We start from the raw sequence: 16,793 nt of genomic DNA on the forward strand, positions 1-16,793 counted from the left end.
GAATTTTTAGAGTGAATTTCGGTTGCTGTTTCAGGCAGATGGGAAAGTGTTTTAGAAGCATAGGAGCCTTTACGTAGGGAGCTATTAGACTACCCAAAGTAATCTACTCGTGGTGCCAGACCAACTTCTGAAATTATTTTACTTTCACTTTAAAGCGGTTTTTCTCAGTACCCAAGGGGTTCAAATAAACTCTCTGAGACATTTTTTGGGTATAGATTTTAAATTACAAGCTTGATCTGTTACCCTCAAATACAGTTCTTAAGGAAGATTAGTTACAAATAGTTGTCAGTGCTTTCAAATGACAGAAAAAATTACATTATAGTAAAACTGGATGATTTTTTTATGCGAGAGATAACAATTTCTCTCATCACCAGATAGAATTACTCCAATTCATGCAATAAATGACAATTACATTTTTAAAAGTTGTCCTAATTTTTCTAGTTGAGATTTCATGCCTATTTTAAATCAAGACATCAATATGCTCCTGAGCTCACCTCACCCTCCCTGGGAAGTAGTGAGGACACACGTGGTTCTTCTGAGACTCAACTGGACTCCACAGAGTACCAAAGTATTATCTCAGTTCTTTCACCTCAGTGTGAAGGTTCCCAGGAAACCTTCAGTTTCAGAAGTAATGGTCCTGGTGGCCAATAGGAAAACATGACATATAGAGTTTTTAGGACTTCAACAGTGACCTAAAAAGGTGAACAGGAGGGAAATTTTGACTTATCTTCACATAAAACTGGCAGAAATCAGCATCACCAAATTTCTGTAACTAGAAATCATGAGGGTAAAACAGAAGAGGTTTGTCTCTGATGGGGATGCCCCTCACAGTAGACTTTGTGAATGTCTTTTACAGAACCACATAATATAGTACCATCAACATTTTAAATATTTACATACAATTTGAATACAAATTCTTAAAATTTATAATAGAACATTAAAATAATCTTCTAATAAAATCAGCCTTAAGTATAAGGAATCTAGATTTCAGTATCTTGTACACTTCTAAATAAATATCTTTGATCTATAATCCTTGAAAATATTATAGTTTATGGTGACATGATACAGACAAGTCAAACAGTATTATAAGTAAAAATAAAACATCAATTTAAAAATAAACAAGCCTAAAACCACATTGAGCTGAAATTATAGAAAATCAAAACACTAAGTATACAGTAATTAAATATCTAGCATTGGGATAACCAGATGCATGCTAAATGACACAATTTCAACTTCTATAAAAAGCCCTTTAAAAATCATAAGTCTAAATAAATAAGCAGAAACACAAAGGGAGGTACTGTACCAGCCAGTAACAACTAGAAAGAAAACTCTCTTTTTCTTTCAAATGATCCTCACAGAAAAACATGAAATAATAGTCACTTCCAGAAAACTATAGTTCATGTGTTTTGTTTCTTTTAGAATGCTGCCAATGATATAAAAAGCCAAAGCAAGGCTTCCTAATTGTTAGACCACTGTACCCTAGAATAGGAAATTGACAGATTTAAATAAAAATCAGACATTTGCCTATTTAAGATATGATTGAATTTTCACCTAATGACCTCACATTAGGTCTAAATCAAGCCCATGATATGAACGCACATTCAAGCATCTGAATGTATGATCTGTTAATACTGAATTATATATGATGATTTAATTTCATTTGCCAAAGTATTAGTTTATTTTACATAAGGCCAGAATTAAAACATCTAGAGCAGGAACTAATACCTTATTTATCTTTATAGAAGGGTTCTTAGATTCTCAGAACATAATAGGTGCTCAATAAGTATTTATTGACTCGAGATGAATCCAGCATTTATTATATCAGGAAGCACTGAATCCACGATGAAACTGGTTGCCTGACACTCAGAGGGAGCTCTTTAATTTTACCTCTAGGCCTGTGATTAATTTCTGGCTAGTTAATGAAGTTAACTGTCACAGATCTGTCACAGTTTCTTAATTCAGGGCCAAGATTTGTACCGTTCATCTGTTCCACAGTTAAGCCTTCTTGAAAGTTTTGTGGCTGCACATCTATAGTCATGTTGAAAGAATAATCTTTGTTATTCTACGTTGGGTTTTTGCTTATGATAACTGTCTGAAATACACAAGCACACACACACAAACATAATCATTTCACAAATGGAAATCTGGAGAGTGCCCAAAGCCTAAATTACATAGCTCCCAAGGTGAACTAAAAAAAGACACTGAAACTGTAAGGTAACTCTTTTTCATTACACACAAACTTATTGCGTGATGGCTGGAAGCAATGTCTTTGGACAAACGGTTATAAACCACAAGTGTCCTTAGCCATTAGCCTGACAAGGTAGCCCAAAATGGTTTGGCTCCAACACTGCCCTGTTTAATTCTGTAGCTCATTACACTAGGAAACAGTGAGGAGGAGGTGGACATGCTCTCCAAAGACCATTCCTTCCATCCACAGTGCTCAGATCAATATCTGTATCATTATGTGGATTATTCTGAGTTCCTCTGTTTTGCCAGTTAAAGCTGCTGTTTCTGATGTTTGTGGTTCCTCACTGGGGAAGGGAGGCGCATGTTACAGAACTCTTGAAATAAAAGCTATTTAGAAAGTTTCACTCTTTGATTCTCACGGCCAGCATGCCTGTCCCTCTTGAATGCTGCTAGGAGAGGTAGATCCAGTGTTTAAGTCCTGCTATTCCCTGCAGTAACTTAGTGTAATAGAAATCCATGTTGTCTGCAAAGTCTGTACAAACAGGTGACTCCGTGTCACCAAAAGTGCAGTATAATGCAGTTCCTCCCACACTAAGGAAAACCGTCACTATGCACAGCAAGACCAGTAAAATACAGGAACCACCTCCAACTTCATCTGCAAACAGGAAAACAGAGTAAGGTTAAACTGACACAAAATTAATGCCTAGTATCTGCTGTCTGCTCACTGATTAAGATAACTAGATGTTTCTAATATTAGTCCTCTATGGATAGTCACTGACAGGAAGCTAGGACACCAATGACTATACAAGGACCTATTAGTTACCATAAAGATATATACTTGGAGAGCTTGTGAATGCTAAAATTAAAACTAGCTCATTTATACAATGAATATAACCATTTCCATAAAAAAAGAAGAAAAAAATGGCAATACTTCTCTGATGTGCTCATAGCATTATTTTAGAGTACAAATTATATGTAACCTCACTATTACAGTATCTTTGGAGTTCACATCATGGGACCACCTTAAAGCAAAGTCAATTTGATATTAAACAAACAAGCAAAAATGTCTGAGTGGGATCTTGCATCTTAGTAATACTCAATTTTATCTTTCAGTGGAATAGTGAAGTTCTAGCTAGTACAGTAATTTCATTTCTTAAACAACTTTGGCAGGCTTGTTTTTAATAAAAATGTCCACATAAGTCTTTCTATATTGAAGAAAATAACTACTCTCTGTTGAAAGTCTTAATGATCACTCATAATTAAAGAAAAATTAAAAATATTTGGAAAAGACTAAGAAGTTTTATGATCAGCATGATGAGGGTATACCAAAACCTTCTTGGAAGGTAATCTGGCAGTATCTATTAACATTTTAAATTAATTTATCATCCAGCCTGGGGCACTTTTGACAGTGAAAGAGTGTTAAGTGAATGCAGTGCTGGGATAATAGGTATAAACAAGGAAGGACTGCCTGAGGTCAACTGGTCCATATGGTCCTGATCACCTAGCCTAGCAAATCCACTTTCAGGAATTAAGCCTACAGATCTGCACAAAACACAATAGCATATTTACAAGCATGTTCACTGCAGCAAAGTTTGTTATAACATAAAGTTGAGAATAACTTAGTTATTCTAGTTACAATGGAAGAGTTAAATAATTATGGGAGATTCATATCATGGAATACTATGCAACTGTTTTACAGAATGGAGTAAATTTAATACATTGTTCAAAGAAAGATGTCCAAGATTGATGGTTAAATTAAAAAGCCGTGACATAACGGTATATAATGAACCATTCATGTTAAAAAAAAAAAGGGCACATGTGTATGTACGCACATATACATGCATATATACAGAATGTGTTTTGAAAGGATGGTAAGAACTTCAATCAATACCTGGGGGAAACCCTCAAGGGAGGGAGGGTTGGGAGCCTTAAACTTTCTACTTCATTATTGTCTAAGTTTTTTCATGATTAGTGTATATTACTTTTATGATTAAAAACACAAATTTTACAGAACCCAATATAAACCAAATAGAATTTATTTGGAAGATTTTACAGTAATATGTGAATATATTCTCCCCATAAAAATTTAAACATGAAAGTATCTAAGAGTCTAAGGGACTCTTCCCTTTTATTCCTACCCAATCATATTCCCCTCTCAACCAAGAGGTAAACACTGTTAAATATGGTGTGTATCCTTCTAGATCAAACACATGTGGTTTCAGGATTTTTATAAAAACAGGATTATGTAATTGTATTGTCCTGTGATTTACACATTTACAGTTTAATAGATTTTAATAATTAAAAGACATTAATAGATTTAATAATTTATACTTAGCATAATTTTTATACACACAAAAAGGATCATATCATTCATGTTGTGTTTCTTGGGGTTTTTTTGGTTTTTGGTCAGTTCAGTATTTTTACCATCTTTTCTCTTTTTGGCATGATTCCCACCCACCCTCTTATCTTTGTTAACAATCTAGTTTATGTACTTTTCTGGGTATTTCTTCATTATCATATATTTATATACAAACATTTAGATACAATTTATTTTAAAACATCTACTTTGTTTTAACTACATGCACTGATAGTATTTAGAGCTGTGCTGTCCAACATGGAAGCCAGGAGGCACAGGCGGCTACTGAGCACAAGTTACATGACTTAGTGTAAGACGAGATGACTACTAAGGGAACTAGGGACTGTCAGTTCTAAATCCTGGGTTCCCCCTACTGTGTATGCAATGATTCAATACCAATTGGTACAAACAAAGAATTGAGCACTTTATCTGGAGAGGACTGTGATAGTTACAAGCAAGGTGCAGAGGTAAAATGAGGGGTGGGAACAGATTATTTCCAAGGTTCCTACCAGCTTTATAATTGTAAAAATTTAGAAACCTCTACTGCTATCACTTTATGTCATATTTAGAAAGCGTATCTAAACGTTGACACTGTTATTTTAACAATGCAGTTGTTTTATAAACATGAAAAGCATACTGACAGGTTCTTGGCTATATTTCTACTCACTCTGATTTACCTAGGCCCTAGACAAATTTAACCACTACCTTAAATATAAGCCCAGGAGGAAAAAAAAATCAAACAATAGCAACAGTGTTAAACTGTACTCTTTTTTTTTTTTTTTTCCGGTACGCGGACCTCTCACTGTTGTGGCCTCTCCCGTTGCGGAGCACAGGCTCCGGACGCGCAGGCTCAGCGGCCATGGCTCACGGGCCCAGCCGCTCCGCGGCATGTGGGATCTTCCCGGACCGGGGCACGAATCCGTGTCCCCTGCATCGGCAGGTGGACTCTCAACCACTGCGCCACCAGGGAAGCCCTAAACTGTACTCTTGAGAGACACCTCTTTCTACAGAGTCAAGAAGAAATCACCGAAGAGAAAATATTTGTAATCCATAAATATTTTCCACATCAGTCAAGAAGGAGTATGAACTGCCACTGAAAAGAAGACAAAAATAGCAGGCTCACTAAAAAACACCAAACAAAAACTAGAAAATAAAACACGAAACAAAGAAACTGAAATAAGCTCTGAAAATTGAGGACTATCTGTGGGACAGGAAGGCAATGAGATGAATTTTGCAACTTGCTCACTTATTTGAGCAAAACAAATTGCTTAGGAATTATTTAAGAACTGATGATAGTTTGATCCTCTGTGTTTCTTTACAGAAGATAAAGCAACTAAGTCCACATATTCTTTACAAATCCTGTTACCAAACACCTTATTGTACATTAATTCATTCTTTCAGCAAACACTGATCAAATCTGTGTTAGACACAGTCTGAGCACTTTACCTTGATCTAAGCTGTCGTCTATTTCTTGGAATCTCACTCTTCGCTTAGATGGTTTCTGTTGCATCTGGGCAGGATGATCTCCTACAGTATTATTCCTCTTCTTTAATATAGAGACCAATCCTTCAGCATGAACAACCTGTCAGAGATTGTAAGCACTGTTTGTTATATTATGGCGGGACATATCAGTGATGTTTTACATGTAATGGTAAGAAGGCTAATTCAGTTTAAGGGGTATCTGAAGTCCTATTAGAGGTTTAACCAATTCCTATAGAAAAAAATCACAGTTGTCAAAATCTAACAGAATAATACTTTGTCTTCAGATATTGCCAAATACACATATCTAAAAGTCTGATTGCTCCTCTAAAGCCCTGACTTGATTCCAGGGCCAGGCAGTGTGACACAGCATGGACTGGAAATCAGGCCTAGTTTATCCTCATTTACAGCTCCGCTTCCCTGTTAAGTCATCTATAAAGTGATTCCTTATGGCCTCTCTTTGCTTAACCATTAGTCCTGGGTTTTGCTTTATAACAGAGGCTGCTTTTTTCATTCATCAGCAATTTTTAAGAAATGAACATGTGAGACTTAAAATATATTCGATACCAACTTTTACCATCAAAATGAGTGTTGTCCTCAGTTCCCCTGAGAAACTACACATTTACTAAGTAATGTTCTAGTGCTCTAAATGTCTTAAGGACTTCTCTTCTAGAATATCTCTTAGACCCAGTTTACTAGGGACACCCTGTAGTATGCAGAGGGTGGCAAACTATGGCCACTAGGCCAAAGGCCTGCTGCCTAGTTTTGCAAATAGAATTTAATTGGAGCACAGCCAAGGTTACTTATCCACATATCGTGTATGGCTGCTACAACGGCAGAAGTGAGTACAGACCATAAAGTCTAAACTGTTCAGTATTTGGCCCTTAGAAAAAGAAAAGAAATAGAAAAAGACTTCTATTATTTCTTTAGTCCCCCTGCTACCCCCTTCTATGCTGTCTTTCCAGTTTTCACTTGGGACACCTCTCTTCTGCCTCCACCCCACCCTTTATTTAGGAACAAAGACAAAACAGAAACCCTTGCCATTTAGGAGTTAAAAGACTCTGAGGCACAGGGAGAAAGAGAACAGAATCAGTTGGTAGAGCCAACTGGGAAGCTGGAGGCCTTACCATAGGCCCCCCTAGGCAGTAGGTTGATTCACAGAAGTTGACTTGTGAGTTGCCTGCTTGAACAAGCTGTAGGTGATGACATAGGTGGGCATTGTGGCCCTAACACTGCTGATGTCAGTGACTTGCTGGTATCCGATCACTGTAAGCTGAGGACTTCCTGTAATGTCATTTATCGGATCAATGGTATAAAATATTTAATATGACTTCCAGTTCCAGCCAGCCACCTCTGATAATGAGCTATACATAAACACTACAGATTCTATTAGTTCTTTTTATAACTCAATGCTTTTAGGGCCAAATAACTCAATATAGTCTTCTACTGGGCTTCCCTGAACATGGGTCTATAGAAACCATTATCTCAAAAAAAAAAAATGTTAGCAATTTATTCTTTTTATAGAAAATATGTATTTCAGATGAGGTAGTTCTTCTGAGAAAGCTAAAATACTTTAGTGACATTAAAATGATAAGTACAAATTATGCAGAGGAATAGTTTTTCAAATCTTTCGTTAGAAAGCAACAATATTAAAGACCATCTTCATACAGCAAAGAAAAATGATTTTACAAGTACCTTGCTGAAACTGGGTACTTGAGGAAGGGAAAGAAACCCTAATAAGTTTCTAAAGAGCAAGACATGGAAAATGGAAATTAATTTTAATGAGTATATTACTACTAAAGATATATCATTGACTTTTTAAATTTTTAGTAAATGTAAAAAAAAATAGGAACTTTTCATAGATTCATTCACTATCTATTTCATTCCATAAAATAGTACATTTACCAAGAGTGAATTCACCTACCATAGGTGTTTTGAAGTTGCTTTAACTACTTAGAAAAAACAATCCTATTAAGAATAGTTACAAAGACAAGCTCCAGAGTTGCATTACTGTTAACTGTATGTCTTTATGATCTGAGTTTTGAATCTGTAAATTCAAGAGACAGACCCAATAATAAATCAAAAGACACTGCAAATATGAATAAATGGATGTTGAAAGACCAAGAGAAACTCTCAAAATCATCTGGAAAGACACAGAATGTGCTTCCAAGACCTAGAAGCTAGTCCTAGTACAGCAGCTGTTAGGCCCCTACCTTACCTCCTGCTTGCCCTAATCTGGTGTGTTGGGCTCCAGAAGTCATATAGTTAAGGGATACAAGACTTCCCAAGTGGCCCCATCTTATTTACTATGGATGGCAATGAACTTTGGCAAATTTTTGAAAAAGGGAAGAAGTAAGAGTATGAGACATTACAGTTGTGTGGGATGAGCCAACATTTTATCTTGACACCCTCCCCACTCAACCCTTAATTCCTGGCAAAAAATCTATCCACAGCCTTTACATGCTTTTCCTTTTTCTCTCCCACCAAGAATCTTTTGTTTCAGCAGGCCTGCTCCAGTGTCTGAAGTGAAGGAATGTGTTCTTTTCCATTATTTCCTTTCAGTCTTATTCAGGGATCTTCTCCAGGGATCTTTCTTTTTTTAACTGCCCTCTTGTCCTATAGTTTATAGGGATGGTGGGACCAAGTTTAGGCATAGGAGATGCAAGCCAAGGGGGAAACTCTTAGAAGACAGGTGGGTGCGGTCCTTTCTGTTCTGACAAGAGTTTGGGGCAAGCGTCTTAGAACCTACCCCTACTACAGAAATTCCTACTTATCATACCAAGACAGTCAAACAAAAAGAAATGACTTTGGTAGAGTTTACCTTAATTTTATGGTAGAAGGCAATTAAGTTAAAACAAAGTCATGGTCTTAGTCTACAGTTTCATTCAGAAGACTGCCAAGTGTTTCTAAGTAGGTTGGGAAATTGAGTTATGGCACACAGAAATGTGTCTTCTCCAAACTACTCTTAAAAAACATTTCTATGCTTTTAATTTTTTAACATAATGTCAATATTAAAAGGTTAAGAAACTTTAAACCTCAAAAAATAAAGCTTTAAAAACTAAATTTAGGGAATTCCCTGGCAGTCTAGTGGTTAGAACTCCACGCTCTCACTGCTATGGGCCTGGGTTCAATTCCTGTTCAGGGAACTAAGATCCCACAAGCCGCATGGTGCGGCCAAAAAAAACGTTAAAAAAAAACCAGACTAAATTTAGTTTCCCGCTTCAATTACCAAATTCCTTTCCTACCAAAACAAAGTATACCAAGCCTTTACACTGAGAACAAAAAGACTGTCTAAGCTGTAATTAGTGTAATTGTTACTGGTGGTACTCTATGAATAAGTGCAGAATTAAAACAAATAACGAAACATCCATCCGACCTAGCCCTGTATATTTATAAATAAATAGCTCTTCTGCACTTTCCCCTCAAACAGCAATGATCATCTTAAATAGCATTTTAATAATGAACTGTTTGTAAAAAACAAAATTATTCTGCAACTCTGCTGGCACATTCAGAGAGGCCTTGCTGTTAGATCTGCCTCCTCAAATTAGAGGAGAAAATAGATACCAAATAATATTCTTCTACTGATCAAGGCTTTACTCAACCCAGAAACTCAAGGTTGGTAAATTTTGCTTGGTTTCCAGACAACTTGAGAAATAACATTCATAAATCATATTAGTATATTATAAACAGCTTAAATGCCAGCAATTTCACTGTAGAGAATGAAATTCCGGTCATTCAGGGTCAAATTTTCCAGTACTGTTCTTCACTGAAGGAACAAGTCATGGATCTCCGCCTGGTCCTTTAGATTTGGGCTCCATAATAAGAACTATGATTTAGTGAACCTGCACTTTATGTAAAGACCTTTACATAATATTTCATACTTAATCTTTACAACTCTATTACACAGGCATTACCAGTCCTATTTTACAGATGAAGAGGCCAAGCTGAGAAAGCTTAAATAACTTGCTTACATTTGTAGCACCAGTTATGGGCAGAGTTGAATACTAACTCAAGATTAAACCTCTTGCCATTTCCCTAATGCGAAAAGATCTTATTTTCTATGAGTATTAAAATTTTGCTTAGTGTCATTTGTTATAATACATATTACAATTCAAATTAGATGAACAGAACTTTCAAATAAAGCTAATAAATTTCTTTTGTCTTTCCAAAACACTTTATAGCAATAAATCCTTATCTTATACATCACCTGAATTAAGAGATACTTAAACTAATGGCTAAAACCGTCAGTCTAGAGACACTGCGGAGGAGAAGGTTAGATGAAAAATCCTTTGTGTCATTCAATAATCCGAAAGTACATTAATGTCATGGCTACTACTACAGCAAATTAATATAACAAGTCACAGCAGGAGCAAGAGGAGGCAGCTAAATGGAGGAAATCCGTCTTCTAGAAGTAACACGACGGTGCTCTCTGGCACTACAATGCTGCATCTTAGAACAAGACAACATGGAGAGTAAAAAACAAATGATGATGAAGTACATTGATATTGAATTTTTCAAAGATTAATTTAAAAAGGAAAAAAGGGCGCATGCGTGGTCCTACCACAATGTCGGCGCCTAGTCCATAGTGAGGGTGACAAGAAGTTAGTTTTCTTAGGACCAAGGAGGCAACCTTGCACCTGCAGGAAGACTTGTTGCCCCACCCATAGGGAGGAATAAGCTTCCTGTTACGGCTGCAACTGCTAAGAACCCGGCCTTGCTGTGGTTTCTCCCAGACATTTTATAGATACCGTGTGGCTGACAGGGTCTTGGTGCTCCAGTCTGGTGTCAGGCCTGACCCTCTGAGGCGGGAGAGCCGAGTTCAGGATATTCGTCCACCAGAGACCTCCTGGCTCCATGTAATATAAAACAGCAAAAGCTCTCCCGGAGATCTCCACCTCAACGCTAAGACCCAGATGCACTCAACGACAGCAAGCTACAGTGCTGGACACCCTATGCCAAAAAACTAGCAATACAGGAACACAACTCCACCCATTAGCAGAGAGGCTACCTAAAATCATAATAAGGTCAGAGGCAACCCAAAACACACCACTGGATGCGGTCCTGCCCACCAGAAAGACAAGATTCAGCCTCATCCACCAGAACACAGGCACCAGTCCCCTCCACCAGGTAGCCTACACAACCCACTGAACCAACCTTAGCCACTGGGGCAGATATCAAAAACAACGGGAATGACGAACCTGCAGCCTGTGAAAAGGAGACCCCAAACACAGTAAGTTAAGCAAAATGAGAAGACAGAGAAACACAGCAGATGAAGGAGCAAGGTAAAAACCCACCAGACCAAATAAATGAAGAGGAAATAGGCAGTCTACCTGAAAGAGAATTCAGAGTAATGATAGTAAAGATGATCCAAAACCTCGTTAATAGAATGGAGAAAATACAAGAAATGTTTAACAAGGACCTAAAAGAAGTAAAGAGCAAACAAACAATGATGAACAACACAATAACTAAAACTAAAAATTCTCTAGAAGGACACAATAGTAGAATAACTGAGGCAGAAGAACGGATAAAGTGACCTGGAAGATAAAACAGTGGAAAGAACTACTGCAGAGCAGAATAAAGAAAAAAGAATGAAAAGAACTGAGGACAGTCTTAGAGGCCCCTGGGACAACATTAAACGCACCAATATTTGAATTATAGGGGTACCAGAAAAAGAGAGAAAGAGAGGGACTGAGAAAATATGTGAAGAGATAATAGTTGAAAACTTCCCTAATATGGGAAAGGAAATAGTCAAGTCCAGGAAGTGCAGAGAGTCCCATAAAGGATAAATACAAGGAGAAACACTCCAAGACACATATTAATCACACTATCAAAAAATAAATACAGGGCTTCCCTGGTGGCGCAGTGGTTGAGAGTCTGCCTGCCGATGCAGGGGACGCGGGTTCGTGCCCCGATCTGGGAGGATCCCACGTGCCGCGGAGCGGCTGGGCCCGTGAGCCATGGCCGCTGAGCCTACGCGTCCGGAGCCTCTGCTCCGCAGCGGGAGAGGCCATAGCAGTGAGAGGCCCGCGTACCACAAAAAAACAAAACAAAACAAAACAAAACAAAAAAAACAAAAAAAAAATACAAAGAAAAAAATATTAAAAGAAGCAAGGGAAAAACAACAAATAACACACAAGGGAATCCCCATAAGGTTAACAGCTGATCTTTCAGCAGGAACTCTGCAAGCCAGAAGGGAGTGGCAGGACATATTTAAAGTGATGAAGGGGTAAAAGCTACAACCAAGATTACTCTATCCAGCAAGGATCTCATTCAGATTTGTTGGAGAAATTAAAACCTTTACAGACAAGCAAAAGCTGAGAGAGTTCAGCACCACCAAACCACTTTTACAACAAATGCTAAAGGAACTTCTCTAGGCAAGAAACACAAGAGAAGGAAAAGACCTACAATAACAAACCCAAAACAATTAAGAAAATGGGAATAGGAACATATATATCAATCATTACCTTAAATGTAAATGGACTGAATGCTCCCACCAAAAGACACAGACTGGCTGAATGGATACAAAAACAAGACCCATATATATGCTGTCTACAAGAGACCCACTTCCCGCATAGCACAGGGAGATCAGCTCGGTGCTGTGTGACCGCCTGGAGGGGTGGGATAGGGAGGGTGGGAGGGAGGGTGACGCAAGCGGGAAGAGATATGGGAAATATGTATATATATAACTGATTCATTTTGTTGTGAAGCTGAAACTAACATACCATTGTAAAGCAATTATGCTCCAATAAAGATGTTTAAAAAAAAAAAAGAGACCCACTTCAGACCTAGGGACACATACAGACTGAAAGTGAGGGGATGGAAAAAGATATTCCATGCAAATGGAAATCAAAAGAAAGCTCAAGTAGCAATATTCATATCAGATAAAATAGACATTAAAATAAAGAATGTTACAAGAGACAAGGAAGGACACTACATAACGATCAAGGGATCAATCCAAGAAGATGATACAACAATTATAAATATATATGCACCCAACATAGGAGCACCTCAATACATAAGGCAGCTGCTAACAGCTATAAAAGAGGAAATCAACAGTAACACAATAATAGTGGGGGACTTTGACACCTCACTTACACCAATGGACAAATCATCCAAACAGAAAATTAACAAGGAAACACAAGCTTTAAATGACACAATAGACCAGATAGATTTAATTGATATTTGTAGGACATTCCATCCAAAAACAGCAGATTACATTTTCTTCTCAAGAAATCACATCAAGCGTATTTTCTGACCACAACGCTATGAGATTAGAAACCAATTACGGGGAAAAAACCGTAAAAAACATGGAGGCTAAGCAATACGTTACTAAATAACCAAGAGATCACTGAAGAAATCAAAGAGGAAATCAAAAAATGCCTAGAGACAAAGGACAATGCAACACGACAATCCAGAACCTACGGGATGCAGCAAAAGCAGTTCTAAGAGGGAAGTTTATAGGTACACAAGCCTACCTCAAGAAACATCTCAAATAAACAATCTAACCTTACACCTAAAGGAACTAGAGAAAGAAGAAGAAACAAAACCCAAAGTCAGCAGAAGGAAAGAAATCATAAAGATAAGAGCAGAAATAAATGAAATAGAAACAAAGAAAACAGTAGCAGAAATCAATAAAACTAAAAGCTGGTTCTTTGAGAAGATAAACAAAATTGATAACCCATTAGCCAGACTCATCAAGATAAACAGGGAGAAGACTCAAATCAATAAAATTAGAAATGAAAAAGAAGTTACAACAGACACCACAGGAATACAAAGCATCCTAAGAGAGCACTACAAGCAACTCTATGCCAATAAATCGACAACCTGGAAGAAATGGACAAATTCTTAGAGAGGTATAACCTTCCAAGACTGAACCAGGAGGAAATAGAAAATATGAACAGACCAATCACAAGTAATAAAATTAAAACTGTGATTAAAAATCTACAAACAAACAAAACTCCAGGAGCAGATGGCTTCACAGGTGAATTCTATCAAACATTTAGAGAAGAGCTAACACCCAACCTTCTCAAACTCTTCCAAAAAATTGCAAAGGAAGGAAAACTCTCAAACTCATTCTATGAGGCCACCATCACCCTGATAGCAAAACCAGACAGAGATACTATGGAAAAAGAAAACTACAGACCAATATCACTGATGAATATAGATGCAAAAATCCTCAACCAAATACTAGGAAACACAATTCAACAACGCATTAAAAGGATCATACACCATGATCAAGTGGGATTTATCCAGGGATGCAAGATTCCTCAATATAAGCAAATCAATCAATGTGATACACCATATTAACAAACTGAAGAATAAAAGCCATATGATCATCTCAACAGATGCAGAAAAAGCTTTTGACAAAATTCAACAGCTATTTATGATAAAAACTCTCCAGAAAGTGGGCATAGAGGGAACCTACCTCAACGTAATAAAGGCTATATACGACAACCCCACAGCCAACATCATTCTCAATGGTGAAAAACTGAAAGCATTTCCTCTAAGATCAGGAATAAGACAAGGATGTCCACTCTCACCACTATTATTCAACATAGCTTTGGAAGTCCTAGCCACGGCAATCAGAGAAGAAAAAGAAATAAAAGGAATACAAATTGGAAAAGAAGAAGTAAAACTGTCACTGTTTGCAAATGACATGACACTGTACATAGAGAATCCTAAAGATGCCAGCAGAAAACTATTAGAGCTAATCAATGAATTTGGTAAAGTTTCAGGATACAAAATTAATGCACAGAAATCTCTTGCATTCCTATAGACTAATGATGAGAAATCTGAAAGAGAAATTAATAACAATTAAGAAATTATTAATTAAGAAATTAATAACAACAAAAAGAATAAAATACCTAGGAATAAACCTACTTAGGGAGACAAAAGACCTGTATGCAGAAAACTATATGACACTGATGAAAGAAATTAAAGATGATATCAACAGATGGAGAGATATACCATGCTCTTGGATTGGAAGAATCAACATTGTGAAAATGAGTATACTACCCATAGCAATCTACAGATTCAGTGCAATCCCTATCAAATTATCAATGGCATTTTTTACAGAACTAGAACAAATAATCTGAAAATTTGTATGGAGACACAAAAGACCCCGAATAGCCAAAGCAGTTTTGAGGGGAAAAAACGGAGCTGGAGGAATCAGACTCCCTGACTTCAGACTATACTACAAAGCTACAGTAATCAAGACAATATGGTACTGGCACAAAAACAGAAATATAGATCAATGGAACAAGATAGAAAGCACAGAGAGAAACCCACGCACCTATGGTCAACTAATCTATGACAAAGGAGGCAAGGAAATACAATGGAGAAAAGACTGTCTCTTCAATAAGTGGTGCTGGGAAAACTGGACAGCTACATGTAAAAGAATAAAATTAGAACACTCCCTAACACCATACACAAAAATAAACTCAAAATGGATTAGAGACCTAAATGTAAGACCGAACACTATAAAACTCTTAGAGGAAAACATAGGAAGAACACTCTTTGATATAAATCACAGCAAGATTTTTTTTGATTGACCTCTGGTGGTCCAAATGGGACCTAATGAAACTTAAAAGCTTTTGCACAGCAAAGAAAACCATAAACAAGATGAAAAAGCAACCCTCAGAATGGGAGAAAATATTTGCAAACGAATCAATGGACAAAGGATTAATCTCCAAAATATATAAACAGCTCATGCAGCTCAATATTAAAAAAACAAACAACCCAATCCAAAAATGGGCAGAAGACCTAAATAGACATTTCTCCAAAGAATACATACAGATGGCCAAGGAGCACATGAAAAGCTGCTCAACATCACTAATTATTAGAGAAATGCAAATCAAAACTATAATGAGGTATCACCTCACACCAGTCAGAATGGCCATCATCAAAAAATCTACAAACAATAAATGTTGGAGAGGGTGTGGAGAAAAGGGAACCCTTATGCATTGTTGGTGGGAAGTAAACTGATACAGCCACTATGGAGAACAGAATGGAGGTTCCTTAAAAAATTAAAAATAGAACTACCATATGACCCAGCAATCCCACTACTGGGCATATACCCAGAGGAAACCATAATTCAAAAAGACACATGCACTCCAATGTTCATTGAAGCACTGTTTCCAAATAGCCAGGTCACGGAAGCAACCTAAATGCCCCTCAACAGACGAATGGATAGGGAAGATTTGGTAAATATATACAATGGAATATTACTCAGCCATGAAAAGGAACGAAATTGGGTCGTTTGTAGAGATGTGGATGGATCTAGAGACTGTCATACAGAGTGAGGTAAGTCAGAAAGGGAAAGACAAATATCGTATATTAACGCAAGTATGTGGAACCTAGAAAAACGATAGAGATGAACCAGTTTGCAGAGCAGAAATTGAGACACAGACGTAGGGGAGAAATGTATGGACACCAAGGTGGGAAGGCGCCGGGGGGTTGGGGGTGGTGGTGTGATGAATTCGGAGATTGGGATTGACATGTATACACCGATGTGTTTAAAATGGATGACTAATAAGAACCTGCTGTATAAAAAAATAAAATATAAATAAAAAATAAATTAAAAAAGGGATCATGATCTGTGGTGTTTATCCCAGGAATGGAAGGATTCTTCAATATATGCAAATCAATGTGATAAACCATATTAACAAATTGAAGGTGGAAAACCATATGATCATCTCAATAGATGCAGAAAAAGCTTCTGACAAAATTCAACACCCATTTATGATAAAACCCCTCCAGAAAGTAGGCATAG

The 16,793-nt window shown here is 37.2% G+C and overlaps 1 protein-coding gene across 4 annotated transcripts in view; it reads right to left on the minus strand.

Annotated features, from left to right (window-relative positions):
* Nucleotides 1-233: 233 nt before the first annotated feature.
* The window catches only part of CNST (consortin, connexin sorting protein), a 115,848-nt gene continuing 99,288 nt past the window's right edge, over nucleotides 234-16,793 (minus strand). For 3 of the 4 annotated variants that reach the window (XM_082652500.1, XM_082652499.1, XM_082652498.1), the window contains 2 exons: nucleotides 5,990-6,125; nucleotides 234-2,842 (listed from right to left, as the gene is read on the minus strand). In XM_082652500.1, the coding sequence (XP_082508626.1) occupies nucleotides 2,637-2,842; nucleotides 5,990-6,125 (342 nt within the window). In that variant the 3' untranslated portion in view covers nucleotides 234-2,636. Of the gene's footprint in view, nucleotides 2,843-5,339; nucleotides 5,637-5,989; nucleotides 6,126-16,793 lie in introns of all 4 variants that reach the window. The other variant, XR_014296596.1, reaches the window with a different exon arrangement.

Source organism: Grampus griseus, assembly GCF_964374135.1.
Source record: "Grampus griseus genome assembly, chromosome: 1".
Classification (NCBI taxonomy): Eukaryota; Metazoa; Chordata; class Mammalia; order Artiodactyla; family Delphinidae; genus Grampus; species Grampus griseus.